The following is a 20,762-nucleotide window of genomic DNA, read 5'->3' as shown; positions in this document are numbered from 1 at the left end:
GCCTACAGAGAAATTTAATGAGATCTATGAAAAATAGTACCACCGCCTGATTATTTCATTATTGTTCATGGTACAGGAAGTGTAGGTCGCCTTGGCAAGAGTAATTTCACAGACTTTGTCAAAATAACTCAACTCTTATGTTTCTAACTCACTTCAGTCCTCTTACCTTCATTGTATGATGAACCAAGAGCATATTTAGCTGCTGATGAAGAACTCCTAGTTTATATGCTTTTTTGCATTTTATTGAGATATTACAGACTTCAAGTAAAGGGCACTGAACATGGGTATGACTCAATGACTTTTTACCTATGAACACACCTGTACAACTCCCACCCTGAGCAAGAAATGGAACATTTCTGGCACTGGAGAAGCACCTCCCAGTCAAATGTCTCTCTTGTTGGGCATTGCTCAGTTTTCTGTTACTTTTAGTATTGTTCCTATTGATATTATATACTTGTTATATATCAGGATTAAGCCCTTTATCCGCCAATTACATTCATTTCCCCCAGTTTGTTCTTTTTAAAAAAAATTCTTATAGTTGATTTACAATGTTGTGTTAATTTCTGCTATACAGCAAAGTGATTCAGTTATACGTATACTGAGTTGGCCATAAAGTTCATTTGGGTTTTTCTGTAACTTTTGGCCACCCCAATATATACATTCTTTTTTATATTCTTTTCCATTATGGTTTATCACAGGATATTAAATATAGTTCCCTGTGCTATACAGTAGGACCTTGTTGTTTACCCATTCTATATATAATAGTTTGCATCTGCTAACCCCAAATTCCCAATCCATCCCTCTCCCACCTCCCCTTCCTCTTGGCAACCACAAATTTGTTCTCTATGTCTGTGAATCTGTTTCTGTTTTGTAGATAGGTTCATTTGTGTCACATTTTAGATTCCACATATAAATGATATCATATGGTAGTTGTCTTTCTCTTTCTGACTTACTTCACTTAGTATGATAATCTCTAGGTTCATCCATATTGCTACAAATGGCATTATTTCATTCTTTTTTATGGCTGAGTAATATTCCTGTGTGTGTGTGTGTGTGTGTGTGTGTGTGTGTGTGTGTATGTGTGTATATATATATATACACCACATCTTCTTCATTCATAAATGTCCATCATAAATGTCGATGGACATTTAGGTTGCTTCCATGTCTTGGCTATTATGAATAGTGCTTCTATTAACATAGGGGTGCATGTATCTTTTAGAATTATAATTTTGTCCAGGTATATGCCCAGGAGTGGTATTACTGGATCATTCGGCAGCTCTATTTTTAGTTTTTTGAGGAACCTCCATACTGTTTTCCACAGTGGCTGTACCAACTTACATTCCCACTAACAGTGTAGGAGGGTTCCCTTTTCTCCCTCTCCAGCATTTATTATTTGTAGACTTTTCAATGATGGCCATTCTGACAGGTGTGAGGTGGCACCTCATTGTAGTTTTGATTTCATTTCTCTAATAATTAGCAATTTTGAGCATCTTTTCATGTGCCTATTGACCATCTGTATGTCTTCTTTGGAGAAATGTCTATTTAGGTCTTCTACCAGTTTTTCGATTGGGTTGTTTTTTTGTTGTTGAGTTGTATGAGCTGTTTGCATATTTTGGAAATTAAGCCCTTGTGAGTCACATCATTTGCAAATATTTTCTACCAGTCCGTAGGCTGTCTTTTCGTTTTGTTTATGGTTTCCTTAACTGTGCAAAAGCTTCTAAGTTTGATTAGGTCCCATTTGTTTATTTTTGCTTTTATTTCTATTACCTCCCCCAGTTTGTTCTTTTGCTTTTAACATTGTATATGATACTTTTAAAATTTATATTCATAAGGGTGTAAGTATGTATACATTTATAAGAGGGTTTTATATATACTTTATCATAGAAATATATACACACATATACACATACTCACACAGACCCTATTAGTCTTTTTATTAAAAAATATATTCTATAATGCTATTTGTATGCTATTGTATATTAGCTGCATGGTAGGGTATAAAAATAGGTCAATTTAAAAGGAGGCAGTTATGAGGTGACAGTGTCACTTTATAGTCATTCTTACTTGTATCCTTTACAAACTAGATTAACTACCATACGTGTATCAAGGAAAGGACAAAGAAAGGACAAACCTAGTAAATTTTTATCATCCGCAATTGATTGTCAGAGTGAGAGAGTGCTTAGGGAAAACAACGGCTTTCAAAAATTCTAATATGAAGCCTATTGTATTTGAGTAGCCCAAAATAATCTTTTAAACGGAAAATAAATATTATTATATAACCTGAAAAAATATATTCTATAACACTTTCTGAACACAATTAACAAATACATGTAGTTTGGGGTATAAAACAGGAGTTAGCAGCCCTCACAGCCCCACTCTGTAGTCACTCAGAGCAGCAGAGGTGAAAGTTCTTACGCCTCCAAAAATCCTAGTAGGAGCTGAACCCAGGCCGTCTGTCCATGTCCCATGGATCCCGAGCAGAGGGGCCTTCAGAATCTTGTTGGAAAAGCAGGATGATGTGGGTAGGAGCACAGGCTTCAGAGCCAGAGTTGCCTGCATTGAAACCCTGCCCTATCGTGTGTCAGCTCTGTGGCTGAGCAAACGGTTTAGCTCCCCCAGGCCTCCGTTTCTTCTTCTATAAAGTGGGGATGGTACTACTTACTCCTTGGGGTTGTGAGGGGTTACGGAAGGTAACTCCTGTTCGAGTAACTGTTCTGGGTGGATGCTCAGAACACTACAGATGGCTGCTCTTGGTAGAGAGCCCTGTGAGGGTGCGTCTGGGCTGAACCCAGGCTTTCAGACAAAATGCCGTTACCCCTATTTGACCAGTGAAGCCATTAGGTCTCAGGGAGGTTCGATCCGCACTGCCCAGTGAACTTTCTACAGTGGTGGAAATGTTCTACGTGCGTAGCATCCAGAGTAGTAGCCTCTGGCCCCGAGGGACTGGTGGCTACAGAATAACAAGCACAGTTCCAGGCCGCAGGGAGCCAGACCCAGCTCTGATGTCTGGCTCAGAATTCTTCCCACACTCCCCTGCAGTGCCCCGTTCCTCAGAAGCAGGAACCTGATGGATGGTCCCCGCTATGGCCCCAATGAGCCTGCTGAAGAGGGACACACCCATACTGGGCTTATGTAGACAAAAGCAAAACCTTTATGTAACATTGGTGTTGGGGTTATAAATCTGACAGAGAGGATATGGCTTTTTCCCAATAAGTAAGTACAATGAGCATCCTTAGGCTTGGTTTGGGCCTGCAGCCCCAGGCCAGCGGTACAGCGAGAACATGCCCTGTTGACTTATTGAGGAAGAAAAGTGGGTGCTGCTGTGATGGCCAGTGCTTAGTATGTTCAGAGACCTCAGGGACCAGGATGTCCTAAAATGGGAGTTTATCATTTCATCTCCTGTTTCTTATTTTGACAGATGACAGGGGGCCCTTTAAATTTTTTTAATTTGTTGACGTTGCTTAGTAAAACACAAAATCCAGCATCAGATGAAAGCACTAAGTTCAGATTTATCCTTTGCTGCAAATCTGAAACGGAGGTTGGGCCAGGACAAGCGCAGTACAGACTTCTGTTGTGGGCGGGAGAATGAAATGCATAAAAAAGAACCAACTACTGAGCTCCCATCTCCTCGACGGACAGCTCTCCGCCTGCTTCCAGCCCTGTCCTCTCCTCTCCTCAGGCTCAGCCCCCTTCTTGTCTATACTCACTCCTACCAGTCAGCCGTGGAGGACTTGCTCTGTCCACATGCACTGCCTAGTGTCTGCTCTTGGGCCACAGATCTTCTTTCCACTCACAAGGCAGCCTTCGGAGTAGCGTTGCCTGACCTTGGAGCTCTCTCAGGAGAAAGAGTGCTTCCCTGTCCACAGTACTGTCTGCCACACGTGGGTGCTTCCTGACCTCACACTCCTGAAGATGCCCAGAACTTTACAAACGCCCCGTTCCCGAATCCTCACCACAGCCGGATGAGATTTCCCAATGTCCACTCCCAGGGGAGATGTGTCTCTGGCACGAGCTGGGAGGAGAGGTGATGGGATTCCAGGCAAATGATCTCTGGGCCAGCCTGAGGTTTGAGATTGTCTTAGTTACAATATGGGACATACCATCCTTTACGGGAAATTGAAAACCTAACCCCCCACCTAGAAGGCAGTTTCCTCTCTGAGGATGCATTCTGAATGACAGACTTCCAGTGTTTTCAAAACATTCTTTAACAATACTGTATTGTTAAAGCAGTCTTCAAATACTAAGTCCTTTACTCCTCACTCCAGCCTTTTGAGAGAGGGAAGGTATAATCCCAGCTTTGTAGATGGGGAAATTGAAGGCTGGAGATGAAACAGTTTGCCCAAGATGATGCAGGTGGCAAGTGGCAGAACCAGGTTTCGCACCCGGGCTGCTGGCTGCCCAGCTCAGGCTCTTAACCAACAATCTCACAGCCTCCCCATCTCTCGGCCAACGCTTGGGATGCAAACCACTCAAAATGTAAAGTAAAACACTTCTGACTCAAAACAGTGAGCGTATCTTTGTTAGCACTGATACTGCTTCCCCTCTCTGTCTTCTCTTAGAAAAGTTACTTTCATCCTAGACTCTGTGTCACTTAGACAAAGGATTTGTATTTGCCAAAGGTTGATGGGGGGCAGAGCCCTTTCTTTCTCCCTTCCAGAAACCACTGCAGTGCCTCCTGCATTCAGACAGTGATTAGCAGGCTCCTGTGTACCAGTCTCCGCCGGTCACTGGCCAGGGCAGGAGTTGGGGCTGGTGCTGTCCACGGTCACAGGTCAGAAAACCCCCGCTATTCTCCAGGCCTCGGGACCCCAGACAGTCCCCCACTATCCCAGGTGGATCGGGATGCAGCCCCACCGCTCAGGGGCCCCTAAGTACAAGGAGGCTTCTGGACCTTCCCCTGCCAGTGGGTTCTTGCAGGGGGGGGATGCCAGGAACAAGAAGAGAGAATTCAGTCACAATGTGAGATGCTGGCAGCTATGAAAAATTTATTTTTAATGATAAATTAGTCATCTACTGCTTCAACCTTGCAAATGCTTTTATAAAAATCAACAAATGGGAATATAATCCGTGGGCCACATACTTTTTATTTTAGCCTCGTCCTTATTAATTGGTCCGCATTTGCTTCTAGCTGTCCACACCACCACTGTTGACCTCTGAATGTCTAAGCTATGAAATCTCAAACATCCACCAGGTACAAACCAGCGTTTGTTCACAAGCTCAGACTTCCCATGAAGGCAGCCAAAATGAAATAGGAAATGCTGTCTTCGGTTTAATTAGGACAACAACTTAAAGTCCTTTCGGCTCCTACTGATTTCCTGGACACGTAGCTGGTACTTATTTTCACCTATGTGTTGTTGTTTTTGACATTGTTCTCTCCTCCGCTCAGAATAGCATCACATTTCACTGTAATTTCTGGGTCAAAAAGGACTCACGTGAGGAGAGAAATCTGGAAACCTGAATTCTAGTCTGGATTCCAGTATGTGCTGACTGTAAATTTGTAAAATTGGCCTAATGATCTGTATGGGGTTCTTCTGCAGAAAAGAATGATTTGTCAAATTGCTCTAGAAAATATAATATATAAGAAGCTATTATCTGATAAATATGGGTTCTCTTTTTTTTTTTTTTTTTTAATCTTGAAGACAGATCCTAACTCTTTTTCTCTGGTCCAAGCAAACAACCAAGTAAGAAGATCCTAGTTCCTTGAACTGCTTACCAGAGCTTTTTCTTATCTTTTATGCATCCCTGTTGTTATCCTTTAAACTCTCCTTAAGCTTTCCATGCTTGTCTTTTAAAAAATGCTTGGCAATGGGGCTTCCCTGGTGGCGCAGTGGTTGAGAGTCCGCCTGCCGATGCAGGGGACACGGCTTCGTGCCCCGGTCCGGGAAGATCCCACATGCCGCGGAGCGGCTGGGCCTGTGAGCCACGGCCGCTGAGCCTGCGCGTCCGGAGCCTGTGCTCCGCAACGGGAGAGGCCACAGCAGTGAGAGGCCCGCGTACTGAAAAAAAAAAAAAAGCTTGGCAAGACATTTACAACAGGATTTATTCAAGTCAGTGTGAAATAGAATTAAGAGTTTAAGAAGCCAGCGTCTTAAATGGAACTTATTTTCAGTTTCCATTAGTTGCTGAGACAGAAATTTCGTTTTCCCTTTAGAACTAGTGGGATTCTTTAACCTTTTGTGGATGGAGTTTATTGACAGAGAAAATGCGGAGAAGCACACATGGGATTTTATGTACTTTGATAGCTTCTTATCTCTGCTGTAAGAGTTTTCTGATGAAGGTGCCATAGGGGGTCCTCATTTTTCCCAGTTTGCATTCTGCATGCTCATTATCACTCTTGGACCTTGGAAGCGTTTCTGGAGACCGTGGCGTGCAGTCGAGTCCTCAGGACAAGCAACCCTCCATCACTTTAAGTCACCTTAGGACTCCAAGGAGCCCGCTTAACGTTGGTGCATCAAATTGTTCATTCGGGTCTGAGGTTTTGTCTCACCTGCTGCCATTTTCTTTGTGTTTCTCTCCTCTCCACTCTGCTCCAAGTCTGTCACCAACCTATATTTCATCTCCTGGTATAAAGTTTCTCTCTGGATGGATGTCAAAGGTTCTAATTCTACCACATTCCTATGACTCTGAGTCTCTTCTCTGTGGGGGAAACCGACCAGCTGTTTATCAGTTTTTTCCCCTCATGAATCCAGGAAGGGAGAACAAAGCATAGCTTAGAGAACACATTCTAGCATTTTCCTAAAGCTTTTATTCGAGTTAAATTTTCTTGGCATGTGGCATTAATTAACTAAGAAGGTTATAAAATCAGGATTAAAATCAGGCCCTTCATTGACATATATACACTACCAAATGTAAAATCGATAGCTAGTGGGAAGCAGCCACATAGCACAGGGAGATCAGCTCCGTGCTTTGTGACCGCCTAGAGGGGTGGGATAGGGAGGGTGGGAGGGAGACGCAAGAGGGAGGAAATATGGGGATATATGTATATGTATAGCTGATTCACTTTATGAAGCAGAAACTAACACACCATTGTAAGGCAATTATACTCCAATAAAGATGTTAAAAAAAAAAACCCAAACAAACAAACAAAAAAAACCCCAGGCCCTTCCAAACTTTTCTTTCTCCCTCCAATCCTTGCCATTGTCTTGAAAGCTACAATCCATATCAATTAACCACCTATCTAGAAACCAATGGAAAACACAGCATGTGGAAAAATTCTCTTTTTTTCTGATAAATGCTTTTTAAACAGGCTGATTCTCTTTTGAACCTTAAAGATGTAAGCTTGGGAGCTATCTGATTTCAAGGTTGTAGGGCAATATTTAAAATTCTTATACACACAGCTCTTCAGGTCTAGAGGCTGAATTTTAGCAAGTCATTCACATGCAGAGTCATTTATTAGAAAATGATCAAACAAATGATTTTCTGCATGGCTTTTTCCTTCTCTCTGAGTTGGTGTCATTCATTGCAATTTGCCTCTTCCCAGTTATTTTTGTTCTGACATAGCTTCCACACTTTGCATTGTGCCTTCTCCTCGTAGCCTCCCACTTCACATCTGCTAAACTAATTTCCCAAACTGCCAGTTTAAGAAGAATTAGGTAGCTTATTACCACTCGTTTCAAAGTTAAGAACCCTTCCCAGGAACTTTTATCCATTCATCCAACAAATATTTGAGGGCCCACCAGGAGCACCCGTGCTTACCAAATTTGGGGTTTAATTATATCTGGACTTTACTACCTTTTCCTGGTACATAATAAGCTCCTACATGATAGTCAGGCACACATTTCCTATATATCCTGTCCCTCTTTGAAGATTCTAAATCTTGTGAGTAATTAATAACTAGTAAGTGTTGAACAGGTATTGGAAGGTTTAGAATTACTATGGCATTGCTCTGCAGGGTTTCCTTCCAAACTTAATGCCCTTCCTTAAAATTTTCAGTTAGGCTGTTCTTTTTTTTTTTTTTAAATGATTTTTTTGATGTGGACCATATTTTTTTAAGTCTTTATTGATTTTGTTACAATATTGCTTCTGTTTTATGATTTGGATTTTTGGCCACAAGGCATGTGGGACCCTAGCTTCCCAACCAAGGATCGAACCTGCACCCCCTGCATTGGAAGGCAAAGCCTTAACCTCTGGACCACCAGGGAAGTCCCAGGCTGTTCTTTCTATAATGCAGACAAAACCAAATTTTATAGTGGTTAAAATGTTTTTGTAGTTTGGTGATGAGAAATGCTGGAAAACCCTACTGTTCACTTCTCCAGTGAGAAACCCCAATTCAGAGTCAGGGTTGCCCAGAGGTGGTGAGAAGGTGGGCAAACCAGGGTGGTAGCAGGTAGACAAGGCCAGGCAGGTGATGGGCAGGGTCTGCCATACCAGCTTTCAGCCAGCACAATCCCCCCTGGGATCAGGTGTCAACATTAAAGTTCTAAAGGAAGGTTCCCCTCCCCAGACGAGCAGAAAACCACACTGCTTTAGAGGCTTGTTATTTTTAGTTCGTTAATATCCAGGGGAGATTGTAGATTTGCACAGATTTGGGAAGATTGGTCAGCATCTTTGCCTCAGTTTCCCACTTGACAAAATGGCCCAGATCTAACCTAAATCTACACCACAATTTCAATTAAAATGTTCATCTTCTGTAGTCAAGAAGGCAGGAAACAGGCTGCTTTTCCTTTTCTTGAAAATCATTAAGTCAAACCTTAGGCTCTTATTTTTGAGCCTAACACATCCTAAGCCCCTTCTTTATGAGTCCTTCGGTCTAGGTATTAAATTTTATGGGGGTTTACTCCACTCTGCAGTATTTCCACTTTCCTTTTAAAAACTCTGGCCACTGTTAGGAATACACTGTACTGATTACAGTGAGAAAATTACTCTCATAATTCTCTTTACCCTCAAACTGTGTTTACTGAATCAGCCTTTCCCAATGTCCTTGGCCATATGTAGTATATTATAATTATTACCCTGCTCTCCTGAAAGAATGAAGGTAATTTCCAAGGTGCCTAAACTATCAACAGGGGTTAGTTTTAAAGTGCCAGAGAATCTGACTTATTGCCTCACAGATGATTTTTCTGTTCTGTCGTCTAGTCTTATTCATACAAACCTCAGTCTCAAGATCTGTGTCTCAAATGGTTGTTAGTATAGGTGGGAGATAGTTCCAGGCTCAGCACGGTAACCAGCTACAGTTTGGATGTGTCTTTCAGCCCAAGCCACCAGTGACCCTTCACTGATAACCAGTGTTTCTGGAGAGTCCTTATGTAGCAGTTAAAAACTCAGGCTTGAGCTGACACTGCCCAGGTTTGTGTCCTGGGTCTGCCGCTTGCTACCTGTGTGACTTTGGACAAGATACTTAGATTCTCTGTACTTTGACTCCCTCAAATGTGAAATGGAAATAATAATGATTGTAACTGTGTTGCTGTTGAGGGTTGAATTAGATAATAGGGTGGTTAGAATATCATCTAGCGTGCGGCAAACTCTCACTAAGTCTCAGTTATGATAATTACCTCAGGAGTTGTTCACTAACCTAGGGAAAATATTGACTCTCCTAATCATTTTTGAATGTGTTTGAGTAGAGTCTATAAAATCTTGGTAAAATATCCTTATGTCCCAATAGCTTACCTCTCCAGGAGGATTCTTGCATCATCGGGTGGTAACTTTTTGTTCCTAAGCATTTGCTGTGTGCCACATTCCACTCTTGGACACTCTGCTTAAGCTGTCACCTCTTTACAGGGGGTTCCCAGACCTGCCCCTCTCCTAAGACTCAATCAGGTGCCAGGGTCTCACCTGCTTTTAGATGCTCCCCTCTTTTTTTTTTTTTGATAAATTTATTTTTGGCTGCGTTGGGTCTTCGTTGCTGTCCGCAGGCTTTCTATAGTTGGGGCGAGCGGGGGCTACTCTTCGTCGCGGTGCGCGGGCTTCTCATTGCAGCGGCTTCTCGTTGCAGAGCATGGGCTCTAGGCACGCGGGCTTCAGTAGTTGTGGTTCGCAGGCTTAGTTGCTCCGCGGCATATGGGATCTTCCCGGACCAAGGATCGCACCCTTGTCTCCTGCATTGGCAGGCGGATTCTTAACCACTATGCCACCAGGGAAGCCCGAGATTCCCCCCTCTTAAAGCCCTGTGTTTCATTGGTTAGTATCTCCTCCATTCGCCCAGACTTCTGTTGGCTGTTCTGTGTCTCCCCCAGAGCCCTAGGTATTGAGGTGCTCAGTCATTGTTGAAAGAACACGAGCTATAGTCTCCTGTTCAGAGACTGAAATGTAAACGTCTCACATTTTCTGGGCTCTGCCTCTTTGAAAACAGGGTGGTTTCTTTTTTCCAGTCTTAAGCCTCCTCAGCCCTGCTTGATGAATTGGAAAACGAAAACTAACCTAAGTAAGCTGTTGCTGGGATAACTGCAGGCCCTCTTGGGTGCCGCGGGGTTCACTCATCTTACCCCGAAGCTCCCTGGCTCGGGCCCGGCTCGCTATACACCGCCCGCGGGTCCGGGAAAGGCGCTGCCGACTCCCGACGAGCCAGGCGACCCGGGAGCGCCACCTTGTGGGCACCTTGGTTGCTGACTTTGCCAAGGAGTCGGTGTTCCTCCACCACCCAGTATTCTGGTTTCCCATTTCAGGACCTGGGGAAATGTAGCCAAAAATGAGATTCTAGATAATTACAAAATGGCGGTCAGGCAGGCTTATTGTGAATAATCGACCTCTGGGTTTAAATAGGGCAAGTGCCTTTTAGCTGATTCAGATTTCTTTTCATTGAGTAGTAGGTACTATGCTTTTAAACAGGGATTTTTGAATGGCCAATTCTGGATTTTACATGCACTGGTGAAGAAAGAAAAATTTACGTTCTAGGTTGTACATCACAGGGTTCAGATTGTTATCAGTTTTTGAGGAGTTGTTTTTTGCATGAATTGTTTTTAATGGCAAAGTTTTGTTACTCAAAGTGTGACCAGCAAAACCCAGGAGCTCGTTAGAAAATTAGAGTCAGTCCCCATTCCAGACCTGCTGCACCGGAATCTGCGGTGATTCGTGGGCACGTGACAGTTAGCAAAGCGCGGGTGGAAGTAAGGTGGAAGATCTGTGCTCTTGTCCCCCCGCAGCCCCGTCCTTGTGTGCCTCATCTCACCCCACGTGATCACATTCTGTCCGCCTCAGCCACCCGGGTGTGAAATTGGATCTTGGTTCCCGCCTTACCTGCCCCTGGGTCGGCTGAGGAAGAGCTGAAATCATATACAGAAGGTCACTTTGAACGTGATAAAAGCCTGTGCAAGTGTAAAGGAAAACTATGAGTGAGAATTCTTACATTTCATACTCAGCCATCATTAGCTAATCTACTTCATATTAGCTGCATCCTCAGCAAAGCGAGCATTCACCTGTAACCATTTGTTGTGCTTCAGATAGTGTCTGGGCAGATTTCACCAAGTTTTCAAAGGTCTCGCTTAGGCTAGTATTCCCAGAGCTCAGAATAATCAAATTACATTCTGTTTTCTTTAACAAGACCTTTCACAGAATTTGCCTTCCTGGGGTCTCAGAAGCATTCCTCCCGTTGAGCCCAGGTTGGGGCACAGTAGGTACTTGGGGATGCTTGTTGATTAACCACTAATTAGCCCCCAACAAGGTCCAAACACTGGCTTGATGTCCTTCACACTAATCCATTTATGATAATCAGATTATTTGCATCATTGAGAGACTCAACATAGCAACAGGATTCAGTCATCTCAATAATAAATATCAAATATCCATTAAGCAAAGACTCCTGGTGGCTGAGAAATCCTTTGGTAGTGCATGAAGATTGAAGTAGGTGAGATCATTAACTGTTTATAAACATCATTCCCATTACCTTTGAAACTGGGGGGTGGGGACAGACAAAGGAAAAGAGCAGCAGCAAGGTGTTACTCTCTCCTCCTCGCATACATTTTAAAAGAAAAGCAATAGCCAAGAAGCTCTTGGACAATAAGTAGGTGAAATTTTAGGAAAACATATCAACTGAAGGTGTTGCCTGGGGCCCTAGTGGCTCCTGTTCTCGAAGAAATGGTACTGATTGTCAAACAGTGAAAGTGAAATATTGAGAAAAATGAATGACACTGTTCTCCACCATCCTGAGGCTCACAAGTATTCAAGTTAAGTGAGACTTTTGCATTGTCTACAATTTGTGAAAGTATGGACTTTATGTTCCTAATTTACTAAATATAGTAAAAGTATGCTGTTTTCTTTTTATTGGATCCATTGCAATTAGCAATATTCTCTCTAATCATTTAAAAGAATTCAGAATGTCAGTGCTTCAAAATTACTTTTCCTAAAGTTAAAATGTACTTATAATGGGTAACTTTATATAAGTGGGAAAATAAACCCTCATGCCTGCATGTACAAAGATAGTCTGTCAGAGTCAGATCTTGAAAGCAAGTCATGGCGGCATTCAGTTCACCTCTGAATACCCGACAGTTCCAGGATGCTGCCAGTATGCTGTTGGTATTTTATGAGAATGCATGTAATAAAAGAACTACAACTTTACCTTTTTATTAACTTTTTGCTTTGAAAATTTTCAAATCAAGAGAAAATGTCAGAATTAAACAAAGTGCACGGATACACATCTGGAATCACTAATAGTTCACATGTTTACCACATGAGTGTTCCCCCTCCCTCTCCTTTTCTCTCTCACATTCTCTCTCTCCTCCCCTCAACCCAACAAAGAACAGGGACCTGCTCTGAAACAGCCCCAGCAAAATTATCAAATTCAGGACCATTTAACATGGATAGGATGCTCTCAACTAGTACATAGTTCTGACTCAGTTTTTGCTGGTTGTCCCAGTAATGCCCTGTGTAGCAGTTCCCCCTGATCCCGGATCTAATCCAGGCTCACCTGTTGCATTTAGCTCTGGTCCCTTTGGTGTCCTTTAAACTGGACCAGTTTCTCAGTTTCTCTTTGATGACATTAACATTTTTGGAGTGTGCAGGCCAGTGCTTCCTCACAATGCAGGTGCAGGATTATGCATTTAGGGCAAAAATACTAAGTGATGATTCTTCACGGAACATTACCTTAGTGGGTCCATGATGTTGGTTTGCTCCATTACTGGTGGTGGCAACTCTGCTCACTTGGTTCAGGTGGCATCTGTCAGATTCTTCCTTTGTAAATAATAAATAATCTCTAATGGTAGCATTGTGGGAGGAGTACTCTGACACTATTAATTCCGTTTCTCCATAAATTTCAGCATCTATTCATGATCCTTACCTGATCCGTTATTACTGCTTTGGTCAAAAATGGTGATTTTCTAACTCTTATATTCCTTTGCATTTATTGGAAGTCCACTGTAAAGAATAGTTTTCTCTTCCACCCTCTTTATGTATTTCTCTATTTATGTATTTGTTTGTGGGCATCAGTAGTGACTTGCAGGTGGTTTTGATGCAGGTGCCTATTACTTATTACTCTCATTAATCATTTTGGCATTCGTATGGTACCAACTTTGCTGGGTGGGTACCCTTTCAATCTCACTCCTGTGTTTGTTTGACACAGCCCCATTGGTGTGTATCATTTATTCTTTAGCATACCTGTACTGAAGTTCTTCATTCAAGTCACTGCCCAAATGACAGATTTTATTCTTGCAAAAATCTTTTCTTTAGCTATTGTTATGCCCCAGTTACTGATCTTACTCATGGACCAATGGGAAACCAGACAATTAAATCAGCCCTTATAGTACAGTAAGTTATGATAGGTTGTACCATAGGAACACCAAGGAAAAGCTCTTTGTCCCACTGGGTCAACTAAAGAAGGCTCCTGGGAGAAAGTATATCACCTCCTAGAGCTGAGAGATGAATAGAAATAAACCTGGGGGGAGGCAGTGTTCCAGGCTAAGGGGCACACATGTCTCTTTGAGGAATTCCTATCCCCCAGGGAGCCTAGCGGCAGGGCCCCATCCCAAACCAATTAAGTCAGAATCTCTGGAGGGGGAAGGGTCTAGGGCCCATACATTTTAATTTCCATAAATTTGTCACGAGGAATGGTGTCATGGAGCTAAACCCTTCAAAACTAAAATTTAAAAAGATCCATTTCATTTTATAGGATTTCGAACTCAACAACGAACTAAAGATGAACGTCCTAAACTTGCTAGAAGAAGTTTTGCGAGACCCAGATCTTCTTCCCCAAGAACGGAAAGCCACAGCGAATATCCTGAGGTAAAGGCAATTGTAGGTGCCTGTTAATCACACTGGTTGATTTGTGCTGTGTTCGTAGAAAATAAGATCCCGTCAAACCAGAAGGATGTATATTAGACTCCTGAGGGGCAGCAGGGATTCTGTCCTCACTGGGAAAGCTGCCTCAGGAAGACTTCAGACTGGGTGACATAACTTGTGTGCAGTACAATCGCTCCTGTTTGTGTAGGCAGGTGATGGTTTTCTGTAGAACCAAAAGCCTGAAGATGCTCTCCTGCAGGTCCAGCAGGCATTGCAGAGGTGTTTTTTTCTCATGTGGGTTCTAAGTGTCTATTACAAGTTCATGTTTATGAGCGGGGTTGTAGTGTTTCTGTGGGAGTCTTGTGCACCTGGCTTGTGGATGTGCCGTCATAGAGCAGCTACGCGTTTTCTTCAGCTTGTTTCACTGGTCCTGGACCAATTTTACCGTCAGCTTCTTAGGTGGAGATTTCCACATCAGGTAGGTTGTATAAATTTGGACCCCACACTTCAGTTTGACAAAGTCTTGTACTTCAGGTTTCCCACCAGAGGCTGCTTGTGTCTGTCATTACACCAAGCATCCAAGCAGGTAACAAACTTCCTTATAGCTTCTCGAACAGATGGGTGGATTTTTTCCAGTCCACTTTACATGAAGAGGGCAGCCATCCATGTCTCTGTATGGACATTTCAGTTACAGCTTTCCACCTCACTATATGTCTGTCCCTACACGGGGTGGAAAGCCCAGCCCCTATCTGCCAGGGCCTGGTACTCCTTCACCGTTCTGATTTCTACTTCCCTCTTCATTCGCAACCTCTGGAAAGACCCCTTCCTTTCTTCTATGCTCAACTCTATTGTTGTTTCTTCGTTATCCACAATGTTTGTGTGTAGAGGGGAGTCCAATTTAGCTCAATCCACCATGCCTTTGGAGGCCCCTCCCTGATGCAGCAATGCAAGTTTCTGGTCTGTAACATTTTAGCAATTGGACTACAAGTCATTCTTAGTCCCATTAGCTCAAGATCCCATAGCCAGATCCTTCTTTGGTCTGTGGGCTCTTATGGGTTGAATTGTGTCCCCCTCAAAAGTATGTTGAGGTCCTAACCCTCAGTACCTGAGAATATGACCTTAGGTGGAAATAGGGCTATTGCAGATGTACTTAGTTAAGATGAGGTCATACTGGAGGCAGGCAGGCACCTAATCCAATATGAGTGGTGTCCTTATAAGAAGATGCCCGTGGGAAGACAGAGGGAGACATAGAGAGAAGGCCATGTGAAGATGGAGCAGAGATTGGAGTGATGCAGCTGCAAGCCAAGGAATGCCAAGCATTGGCTGGCAAACCACCAAAAGCTGGGAAAAGGCAAGGAAGGATTCCTCTACAGGTTTCAGAGGGAGCATGGCCCTGTGGACACCTTGACTTTGGACTTCAAGCCTCTAGAACTCTGAGACAATGAATTTCTATTGTTTCAAGCCACGTAGTGTGTTGTACTTGTTTACGGCAACCCTAGGAAGCTATTAAGAGCCTTTGTCACTTTTTCCATCCTATGAAACATCTAAGTGAGCTTAGGGGCTCAGTTACTATGTTTATTTTCAGCTTTTAAAATTCGAAATACATCTTCAGATAAAGCCTGATATCGGTGGATGAGTGGTCATATCTGTGAGTGATTGCTGTTCCTCTTTTCTCCATGTGAACAGTTGATTATCCTCCTTGTATTTAAAACATTGATAATTAAAAGCTAGGTTCTGAAAGTGTGTGCCCCTAGGGACGTTTGACTAACTAGCTGGCAGGGAAATGGGAGTGGGGTGGGGCTCAGACTGGGAAAGACTGTCAGGATTGGCCAGTTTGAGGCCCTCATGTTGCCTGTCCCATCACAGCACCCATGCCAGATATCACCAATCAATCCTGAGCACTTTCTTCCTGCACCCGCAGGTGAGCTCAGAACTCAGCTGATTGGCACTACTACTTCAGATGAAAATTACTTACCATCTCAGTTCTTTATTATTCATCAGGCTTAAGATGTACAAATTATTTTTGCTGAGTAAGTGACCTGAGAATTAGAAGTGTAAGACTGATAAGGAATGGAAATTGTAGTAGATGGTACAGCCTGGGGGTGTAACACCTAGCAGAGTCTGATTCTAACTTCTGCAGGGTGTCACAGGTTTAAATCTTTGCTCAGCCACTAATAGCTGTCAAGTTTCTTAATCAATCTCAACCTCATTTTCCTCATTTATAAAGTGGAGCTATCAATACCTTCCTCACTGGGTTGTTGTGAAAATCACATGATATAATATGTGTAAAGAGGCTAACACAATGCCTGAAACATAATTAGTACTCATATTACTGCTACAGGCCTTGTTATTATTATTATTAGAAAGCACTGACAGTAGCTCTTGGGAAAAATAGTTTCTGCCATCAAGCCAATACAGCCCAAGTAAAACCAGGCTACATCTTTGTCAAACTCAACTTTCCTTAGGCTTCATTACCTTGTCTATAGAAAAGACATGATAATAACATGATAAAAAACATGATAAAAACCTATAATGGATTATAATCTGGAAAAATATTGAATCACTATGCTATACTCCTGAAACTAACACAATATTGTAAATCAACTACACTTCAGTTACAAAAAACTAATTTAATATTGCACAACAATATTAAATAAATAAACAAGTGAATGCAATTTAAAAATCATTCAAATATATACTTTAATCCGAGTCCAAACCACTGGACTAACAGAGAACCTCAGACCCCAGGGACTATTCATCAGAGTGAGGTCTCACGGAGGTCCTCATCTCAGCACCAAGACCCAGCTCTACCTAAGAGCCTACAAACTCCAGTGTTGGAAGCCTCAGGCCAAACAATCAGTAAGACAGGAACACAATCCAACTCATAAAAAAAGGAAAAAAAGAGGCAGCAAAAAAATATGTCACAGATGAAGGAGCAAGGTAAAAACCTACAAGACCAAATAAATGAAGAGGAAACAGGCAATCTACCTGAAAAAGAATTCAGAGTAATGATAGTAAAGTTGATCCAGAATTTCAGAAATAGAATGGAAGCACGGATTGAGAAAATGCAAGAAATGTTTAACAAAGATCTAGAAGAACTAAAGAACAAACAAACGGAGATGAACAACACAATAACTGAAATGAAAAACAGACTAGAAGGAATCAATAACAGAATAACTGAGGCAGAAGAACGAATAAGTGAGCTGGAAGACAAAATGGTGGAAATAACTGCCAAGGAGCAGGATAAAGAAAAAAGAATGAAAAGAATTGAAGACAATCTCAGAGACCTCTGAGACAACACTAAACACACCAACATTCAAATTATAGGGGTCCCAGAAGAAGAAGAGAAAAAAAAAGGGGTCTGAGAAAATTCTTGAAGAGATTATAGTTGAAAACTTCCCTAACATGGGAAAGGAAATAGTCACCCAAGTCCAGGAAGCACAGAGAGTCCCATACAGGATAAACCCTAGGAATAACACACCAAGACACATATTAATCAAACTAACAAAAATTAAATTCAAAGAAAAAATATTAAAAGCAGCAAGGGAAAAACAAAAAATAACATACAAAGGAATCCCCATAAGGTTATCAGCTGATTTTTCAGTGGAAACTCTGCAGGCCAGTAGGCAGTGGCAGGATATACTTAAAGTGATGAAACAAAAAAAGCTACAACTGAGATTACCCAGCAAGGATCTCATTCAGATTCAATGGAGAAGTCAAAAGCTTTTCAGACAAGCAAAAACTAAGAGAATTCAGCACCACCAAACCAGCTTTACAACAAATGCTAAAGAAACTTCTCTAAACGGGAAACACAAGAGAAGAAAAAGACTCACAAAAACAAACCCAAAACAATTAAGAAAATGATAATGGGAACATACATATCGATAATAACCTTGCATGTGAATGGATTAAATGCCGCAACCAAAAGACACAGACTGGCTGAATGGATACAGAAACAAGACCCACATATATGCTGTCTACAAGAGACCCACTTCAGACCTAGGGGCACATACAGACTGAAAGTGAAGGGATGGAAAAAGAAATTCCATGCAAATGGAAATCAACAGAAAGCTGGAGTAGCAATACTTGTATCAGATAAAATAGACTTTAAAATAAAGACTGCTACAAGAGATAAGGGGGGACACTACATAATGATCAAAGGATCAATCCAAGAAGAAGATATAACAATTATAAATGTTTATGCACCCAACATAGGAGCACCTAAATACCTAAGGCAAATGCTAACAACCATGAAAGGAGAAATTGACAGTAACACAATAATAGTAGGAGACTTTAACACCCCACTTACACCAATGGACAGATCATCCAAACAGAAAATAGATAAGGAAACACAAACTTTAAATGACACAATAAAACAGATAGATATAATTGATATTTATAGAACATTCCACCCAAAAGTGGCAGAATACACTTTCTTCTCAAGTGCCACAGAACATTCTCCAGGATAGATCACATCTTGGGACAAATCAACCTCAGTACACTTAAGAAAATTGAAATCATATCAAGCATATTTTCTGACCACAATGCTGTGGGATTGGAAATCAATTACAGGAAAAAAACCTGTAGAAAACACAAATACATGGAGACTAAACAGTGTGCTACTAAATAACCAAGAGATCACTGAAGAAATCAAAGAAGAAATAAAAAAATACATAGAAACAAATGACAACAAAAACACAACGACCCAAAACCTATGAGACGCAGCAAAAGCAGTTCTAAGAGGGAAGTTTATAGCAATTCAATCTCACCTCAAGAAAAATCTCAAATAAACAATCTAACCCTACACTTAAAACAACTAGAGAAAGGAACAAAGAAAATCCAAAGTCAGTAGAAAGAAAGAAATCATAAAGATCAGAGCAGAAATAAATGAAATAGAAACAAAGAAAACAATAACAAAGATCAATAAAACTAAAAGCTAGTTCTTTGAGAAGATAAACAAAATTGATAAACCCTTAGCCAGACTCATCAAGAAAAAAAGGGAGAGGATGCAAATCAATAAGGTTGGAAATGAAAAAGGAGAAATCACAACTGACACTGCAGAAATACAAAGGTTTATAAGAGACAACTACAAACCAACTATATGCCAATAAAATGGACAACCATGAAGAAATGGACAAATTCTTGGATAGGCACAATTTTCCAAGACTGAACCAGGAAGAATTAGAAAATATAAACAGACCTTTCTCAAGTAATAAAATTGAAACCATAATTAAAAATCTTCCAACAGGGCTTCCCTGGTGGCGCAGTGGTGGAGAGTCCGCCTGCTGATGCAGGGGACACGGGTTTGTGCCCCGGTCCGGGAAGATCCCACATGTTGTGGAGCGGCTAGGCCCGTGAGCCATGGCCGCTGAGCCTGTGCGTCCGTAGCCTGTGCTCTGCAACGGGAGAGGCCACAACAATGAGAGGCCCGCATACCGCAAAAAAAAAAAAAAAAAATCTCCCAACAAACAAAAGTCCAGGACCAGATGGCTTCACAGGCAAATTCTATCAAACATTTAGAAAAGAGCTAACACCCATCCTTCTCAAACTCTTCCAAAAAATTGCAGGGGGAGAAACACTCCCAAATTCATTCTATGAAGCCACCATCACCCTGATACCAAAACCAGAAAGAGATATCACAAAAAAAGAAAATTATAGACCAGTATCGCTGATGAACATAGATGCAAGAATCCTGAACAAAATACTAGCAAACAGAATCCAACAACACTAGCAAACAGAATCCAACAACACATTAAAAGGATCATACACCATGATCAAGTAGGATTTATCCCAGGGATGCAAGGATTCTTCAGTATATGCAAATCAATCAATGTGATACACCATATTAACAAATTAAGGAATAAAAACCATATGATCATCTCAGTAGATGCAGAAAAAGCTTCTGACAAAATTCAACACCGATTTATGATAAAAACTGCAGAAAATGGGCATAGAGGGAGCCTACCTCAACATAATAAAGGCCATATATGACAGACCCACAGCAAGCATCATACTCAATGGTGAAAAACTGAAAGCATTTCCTCTACGATCAGGAACAAGACAAGGATGTCCACTCTCGCCAGTCTTATTCAACATAGTTTTGGAAGTCCTAGCCGCAGCAATCAGAGAAGAAAAAGAAATAAAAGGAATACAAATCGGAAAAGAAGAAGTAAAACTGTCACTGTTTGCCAATGACATGATACTATACATAGAAAATCCTAAAGATGCCACTCGAAAACTACTAGAACTAATCAATGAATTTGGTAAGGTTGCAGGATACAAAATTAATGCACAGAAATCTCTGGCATTCCTATACACCAACAATTAAAAATCAGAAAGAGAAATTAAGGAAACACTCTCACTTACCATTGCAACAAAAAGAATAAAATACCGGGCTTCCCTGGTGGCGCAGTGGTTGAGAGTCCGCCTGCCAATGCAGGGGATGCGGGTTCATGCCCCGGTCCAGGAAGATCCTATATGCCACAGAGCGGCTGGACCCGTGAGCCATGGCCACAGCCTGCGCGTACAGAGCCTGTGCTCCACAGCGGGAGAGGCCACAACAGTGAGAGGCCTGTGTAACGCAAAAAAAAAAAAAAAAAAAAAAAAAAAAAAAAAAC

At 41.8% G+C, this 20,762-nt stretch overlaps 1 protein-coding gene across 1 annotated transcript in view; it reads left to right on the top strand.

The window, feature by feature from the left end:
* Positions 1-20,762, top strand: part of LOC113617674 (ras-specific guanine nucleotide-releasing factor 2-like) — a 53,889-nt gene that overhangs the window by 8,081 nt on the left and 25,046 nt on the right. Inside the window, exon 3 of the mRNA XM_027101256.1 lies at positions 14,036-14,148. Coding sequence (XP_026957057.1) covers positions 14,036-14,148 — 113 coding nt within the window. The remainder of the gene's footprint in view (positions 1-14,035; positions 14,149-20,762) is intronic.

The sequence above is a fragment of the Aethalodelphis obliquidens genome, unplaced genomic scaffold, assembly GCF_003676395.1.
Source record: "Aethalodelphis obliquidens isolate GAN/ISIS:26980383/991018 unplaced genomic scaffold, ASM367639v1 scaffold4, whole genome shotgun sequence".
Taxonomy (NCBI): Eukaryota; Metazoa; Chordata; class Mammalia; order Artiodactyla; family Delphinidae; genus Aethalodelphis; species Aethalodelphis obliquidens.
This window is presented reverse-complemented; position numbering and strand designations above follow the sequence as displayed.